The sequence below is a fragment of the Channa argus genome, chromosome 8 (assembly GCF_033026475.1).
Source record: "Channa argus isolate prfri chromosome 8, Channa argus male v1.0, whole genome shotgun sequence".
Lineage (NCBI taxonomy): Eukaryota > Metazoa > Chordata > Actinopteri > Anabantiformes > Channidae > Channa > Channa argus.
Window position 1 is genome coordinate 25,740,954 of NC_090204.1, and position 6,793 is coordinate 25,747,746.

At 45.4% G+C, this 6,793-nt stretch overlaps 1 protein-coding gene across 1 annotated transcript; it reads left to right on the plus strand.

The window, feature by feature from the left end:
* Nucleotides 1-275: 275 nt before the first annotated feature.
* Nucleotides 276-4,410, plus strand: foxf2b (forkhead box F2b). Its single transcript, XM_067514237.1, has 2 exons — nt 276-1,774; nt 3,260-4,410. The coding sequence occupies exons 1-2, from the start codon at nt 799-801 to the stop codon at nt 3,430-3,432; spliced, it is 1,149 nt and encodes a 382-aa protein (XP_067370338.1). The 5' UTR covers nt 276-798; the 3' UTR covers nt 3,433-4,410.
* Nucleotides 4,411-6,793: the final 2,383 nt, after the last annotated feature.

Genomic DNA, 6,793 nt, shown 5'->3' on the forward strand with positions numbered 1-6,793 from the left:
GGTTCGACTTTTACCGTGTGCGGCTGGCGTGTGGCGCTGTTGATTGGGATGTCTGGGGGAGGTTTGATAGATGGCTTAATTGCGTGTAGTTCCAACTTGGAGAGGGGGGGTGGGAGGAGAAGAAAGAAGACGAGGACGAGGAGAGGAGAATGAGGGGCTTTGACGCTGCTGAGAACGGTAAGTGGACTTGGGCCAAATTTGGCAAGAGGGTGGGGGGCGGCCCTATCCTCGCTGATTTGCGGGAGCAGAGTGCTGCTGAGGAGAAGGGATGGGGGTGGGGGGCATTCGCAGAGGGAAGAAAGATTTATGAAATGATAGGTGGTCGAGCTTTGTTTGGCTTGACTGCTGCGTGCAATAAGTCGAGTGCTTTTCGTGTTTCCTCCACTTGAGGGATTATTAAGCGCTCGATGTCCACCCGGCGCGCCACTCAGCCCCACTTAGCGCCGCTGTGACACCCTGTGGAACCCCGCGTGACGAGCTAAAGCCCCGGACAATCAGAATCCACTGGATAACCAGCTCCCCCCATTCGTTCTTCCTGTTCCACTCCAAGTAAGTGCGTACCCGCTGTGCGTTCTTCATGCGTCAAGGGAGCACCGTGCGTAACGGAGAGTCGTGCGTAACTGGAGACTGATTTCACTCCATTTTGCACTGGGATTCTGAGGACCACTGGCGGCGTAACGCTCACTTGCAAGGACACTGACCGCTGGATCCCGACATTTTTCTCTTGTGCAACATCGCACAGCTCCTCTTTTCTCCCTCCCTCTCTTCTCCCTACGCCAGTCGTACGTCAGAGCTAACATGACAACCGAGACCTCTCAGCAGCAGCTGGACCCTCCGCCTCCTCTGAGATCGAGCCCGGCGTCCGGCGTCCTGCACCCCGCCATGCTGAGCCCACAAGCCGCCACAGAAAGTTCGTCCACTGCCGTTAAAGGGAAGAAGACGAGCTCGGGTTTGAGGCGTCCGGAAAAGCCGCCGTACTCCTACATCGCGCTCATCGTCATGGCCATACAGAGCTCCCCCACCAAACGCCTGACACTCAGTGAGATCTACCAGTTCCTGCAGGCTCGCTTCCCGTTCTTTAGGGGCTCATATCAAGGCTGGAAGAACTCAGTCCGGCATAATCTCTCGCTTAATGAGTGCTTTATCAAGCTGCCCAAAGGCCTGGGCAGGCCCGGGAAAGGCCACTACTGGACCATCGACCCCGGCAGCGAGTTCATGTTTGAGGAGGGCTCGTTTCGCCGCAGACCCAGAGGCTTCAGAAGAAAATGTCAGGCTCTGAAGCCCATGTATCGAATGATGAACGGAATAGGCTTCGGCACCTCCATTCTCCCGCAGAGCTTTGACTTCCAGGCTCCATCCGCCACCCTCGCCTGTCACAGCAACGGCTACAACTTGGACATGATGAGCAATTCAATGGCCGGGGGATACGATGGGCTGAGCGGTGGCCACCACGTTCCCCACATGTCCCCGAGCCCCGGCTCCACATACATGGCGAGCTGCCCCGTGCCGCCTAACGGGGAGTACGGGCCGGACAGCAGCAGCAGCCCCGTGCCGTCCTCTCCGGCCATGGCCAGCGCGCTAGACGGTCACTCCCCGTACGCCAGTACATCTGCACACTGGGCGTCCTCCGGCGGCTCCCCCTACATCAAGCAGCAGCCTCTAGCCTCCAGCAGCCCTTCATCCTCTGGTTTACACTCCGGCATGTCCCCTTATTCCCTGGAGCAGAGCTATCTTCACCAGAACGGCAGAGACAGCCACTCCACCGACCTATCAGGTAGCACACACTCACCCACGACTTAAAACGAAGGAACAAGTAAAGACCAGAACAAAAATATTATTGGCATTAACGGCCTGTCACAGGGTTTTTGAGGTCTTTTAGAGGCTGACAATCCATTTCCGAATATTATAATAATATGAAATCATAATAATATAATTGTAGGATTATGTCTTACATAAAATCAGGATTGTAGAGTCGTGTTTTTAAGGCAGAACAATTCAAACGCAGATTTGTAGAAAAAACTGTCTTACAAATAATTTCAGTTGAGTTTAATTTTAAAACAAAAAAAAATTGGGGGTTTGCAAAAACAATTGAGCAGTTTCATTAATTCTAATGAACTAATATTTAAACATTGGTTCATTGTTGTATGAACCAATGTTTCATACAGCAAATGCCCCCCCCCCCCCCCCCCCCCCATACGACCGAGACAAATGACCGTAGAAATCTTATTTGCCAATAAATGAACATTCAGAAATTCCTTTTGGTCCGTGTTTGGTTCTGAAGCGCCTCACATTTAACGGCAGATTTAAAATAATCGCCACATTAAGAAAAACTAATCTTTTCTTAATTAGCCTCGCCTGCTCACGCTCATTTGGTTTTAACACAGCAGACTGTGGCTTTACTCAAGCCAAGACGAGCAAAGCATGCAGAGGTCACCCAAACAAAGAGGTGCAGGTCGGAGCGCACTGGCGGGGGCTTCCACCATCGCGTATACACGAGCGCAGGAAGGCCCGTTAAACTTTGTGTAGCGTCTGAATCGAGCCTGTTTGGAGCAGAGAAGTGTCGGCCTGCACGGGGCCGTTGACTTGTGGCCTGGAGGATGAAGCCTGCTGTCTTCCTCTAAAAAACACAGTCACATCTGGAGCCCTTGTGACCTTGACGAAGCCGCAGCCTCCACATACTCTTCAGTACAAACAGGCTCGTTTACAGACACAAAATGTCGGATATAAATATTCTATACTAGAATTATTCACACAGTTTATTCCATTATCATTTAAAAGAGAGTTGAGACTTTAATTTGGTTTATTTGAATCACAGTTAAATTATTTTAATCTGGAGTCCAAACACCGCCTTAGTGCAAATGAACCCGTGAAGATGTGAGCTGGTTAGTGTGGTGTGTAACAACAACAACAACAACAACAATAGTAATAATAATAATAATAATAATAATAATAATAATAATAATAATAATAATAATAATAATAATAATAATAATAATAATAATAACTAACTTAGCAACCCGTCATCAGTCCAATACAGTCAGTTGTGCCCAATTTCAAGCGCAAGATCCGGGGGACTTGTGTTTTTAAAAATGGTGCTTTAGGTTTTGTATTCACTAACAGAAGCCAGTGGTCTGAACATACCTGTGTGACACGTTTACTCTACAGCCACTTTTGCCTCCCACACACTAATGTGCACAATAGAGTGATGCAGATGTTTACATGTGTACGCTCTCTAATGTCTCCGTGTGTCTTTGCGCAGTGGGGATCCCGCGCTACCAGAGCCACTCTTCGGTGTGCGACAGGAAAGATTTCGTGTTGAACTTTAACGGCATCTCCTCCTTCCACCCGTCGGCCGGCGGATCCTACTATCACCATCATCACCATCACCATCCTCAGAGCGTGTGTCAGGACATCAAACCGTGCGTGATGTGAGCTCCACGTCACCGTGGGCACTTGGACAAGAGGAAACGAGGTCCCCAGGAAACGCAACAACAACGACTCCAGAAACGCTGACATTCTTCCTTTTTCTGCTTATTTTCATTCGGGGGGATTGAAACGAGGAGGAGCGGCGGTGTCTGCCTCCTCCACGCAGCCAAAGAAGCATTTTCCCTTTTGGTTTGACTTTGACAAAACAAAACTATGCATCGAAGGAAATGAATGAAGAAACCACTTTGCCTTCTTCGAACCCTGACCCGGGCTCAGTTCTTCTGAGGAACTCACAGAAGTTCGACTTTGTCTGTGTTTGCTCTTGTAAGACGCGCAAACACTCTATATCCTATGTAACTACGTCCTATCCTATTAGAGTAAGTCCACACACGACGCTTTATCCTAACCCGACCTGCAGCAGGCCTTGCACTTCTTGTATAACCCTTTGCCAACTTTTTGTCTTGTAAAAGGTTTCAATAAAGCTGATCTATATTTTAGGCTACGTGCAGACTTCTGTCTTTCCATGTTGGGAGCTTCAGTAATCACATTTGAACGGTCTGTTCAGCAGTGGTGGAAAAAACACGTACATTTACTCACTTAACACCTCTGACAGACACTTTCACTGCAGATGGAAAATATATGATGAGTTCGTACAATTGTAAATATCTTCATTTTAAATGGCAAAGCAGTTCATGCCTCAGTAATTCTGAGGTGAAAATATTAAATATATCAATATGTACCATCCTTCTGCACACTGAGTACTTTCACCTTTGATTTTTTTAGTACACGGTAATATTTCTGTACTTTTAAGTGAGGGCTTTAAAGCACTTCTATTGCATATTATGTAGCATTTATAAACTGTAGTAGTGCTACTTTTACTCAGTCTCAGGTTTCAATAAGTTTTATGGTTGAAAATGAATGACTTTCAGTAAGCCTTGTATACAGTACCACGATGTAATGTGCAGTAAATACACCTCCAGTACTCCAGAACCTTATTCAGCTTTTCCAGCTGAAGGAACCTTTTATCAGCCAACACATACTTTCATTTTCTGAACCATTAAAGTGTGAAATGTGTATTTATGTTGTACTTTTACTGCAGTGTTTTAGGAGGCAGGTGTGATTATAACCACGGTGCAAAACATATTTAGATTACACAAGTAAAAGTAGCAGCACATCAGTAGAAACAATGTGACTCAGAGGCCAACATTTTTAAACTAAATCAAAATGCACAAATATTATCAGAAATTTAAAGTTAGAAAATCAAAAGTACTTGTAGGCCTTCTTTTGCAGCTGTTTATAATATATTGTAAATTAATCACTGCTTGTTCATCAGATAAATGGTATTTGAATTTTGCATAAGCTTCAAATAGAGTTTAGGCTCCATCTTTTATAAGATGTTTTTCTTTCCAGTTGTGAAATTAATTTTAGGGGGTGAGAGGTACAATGCTTCTATCTGAAATGCAGTAAAGAGTAGTTTTAAAAGAAAACAAAAGTACAAGGATAGTTAGTTAGTTTCCACGATTTGGGTTTTGGAGGGCGAGGGAGGAAAGGACCACTACTGCAAAACAACTTAATACAAGCAAGCACATCATTCAAACACTTCTTTTACAGAACAAGATGTTTTTTAACAGAAAGGCCTCTGCTCTGATTGTTCGGTCCATCTCAGGCAGCACAGAGCGTTTAGAATCCTGAGGCGGCTCCTTTCCATGTGGACATCTACAGCCTGGCTGCCAACTTCTGAAGAGCACATATAAACACACGAAGCGGCCGGGCTGTGATAAACATGGTATTTTTAGAGTGTGGTAAACAGATGAGACTCACAGAGAGACAGGGCTGCCTCGTCACACAAACACAAAGCAGACTGCTGCTGCTGCTCCAGTTTTCAGGGTCAAACCAGCATCCTTCATGACTCACACACATATGATTTGACATCTTTTGAAAAGCTGCATGGAGCCTGAGAAAATGCTTTGACTAATATCTGTAACCTCACAGTTTTTTTGACTTTACACCACACAGGTGATTTTAAAGGGGTTTCTCTTGGGGACTGATTTTCCTGGAGATGTCCTCTAATGAAAAGGCTAAAACGAATCAAGTAGGAAGATTTAAAAGCACTGATGAGAGCAAAAGTGAAGCGAGCATGTTCACACTGTGTGAACTGTGTTTCAGCTGAACTGTGTTTTAGCCTAACAGATCATGTCAAAAGACTTCATAGAAAATCATCGGTGTATACTGCGTGTAAGCCTGTTTCACATTCAGAGTGAGCGTCAGGAAAGCAGTGGATGAGGAACTAAATCGTGTTCCTTCCAGTGAAGCGGCCTCTCTCTGCTGCTTTGAAAACTTTCAACAAACATCATATGGGGCCGAGAATAATGAGAGGGGAGAGCGGCATCCACAGTCACATATCATAAAGAGGATTGTGGTTGACTAGACAACAAAGTCCTTTGTAATTTCCTGAGAGCAGCCCTCCATGATGAAAAGTCACACAAACTGGCCCTGCAGCAGCTGGATTTTCCATGACAACTTGCAGTTTAGTGGAGCACTGCGTCATCTAGTGGCTTCAGCACATAGTCTACATGCTGCAGGACCTTTCCACTCAGTGCTCTGAGGAACTCAAAGCTGAGCCCCTTTAAAACCCATGGTCTCAGCCACTAATCATGTGCTTTGGTCCACTCATCACTACGTGCTGCACAGACATGTGTGTGTGGATCAGAGTTGACGGTGATGATATTGCGTTGTGCAATGACAAAAACAGAAATATCTGTAAATATATGTGTTAATTAATTATAGTTATCTGTTTTTGTCTGAAGCCAAACCAGGAACAGGGCTGCACATTAGGTTCAGCTGTATGTCCAGTGGATCAGTTAGAACAATGTTTAGTTGTATCGTCCCTGTAAATCAAACTAATTAACAATAAGTTACATGCATCACGTTACGTTTACATTTATAAATTAGCAGAGGATTTTATCCAATAGTGACTCACAAGGAAGGAACACATTAGAGGGGGAAGTTGGGGTTCAGCGTGTTGCGCAAAGACATCTTCGCATCGGCTCGAACCACGGACCCTTACAGTGTGTGGGTACGTGTCTGGTGATTCACACCGCTCTCATGCAGCCAGCACACCTGTTGCAGGTGAGTAGATCTACAGTTTCCAAGTTGAACGTATCTTCAGAATTCAGTCCTTTGCAGAGTCAAAATGACAGTATGTTTAAGTGACAAAGAGCAGATGACTGACTGCATTTAGGGACAACACACCTCATCCAGCGCTTTACTGGAAAATGTGTCACTAGCTCTTCAACCATTTCATTTGGTTGACCACTTTGCTCCAGGCTGGAATATGAAAATAAATACTGTTTGTGCAGTGACACAG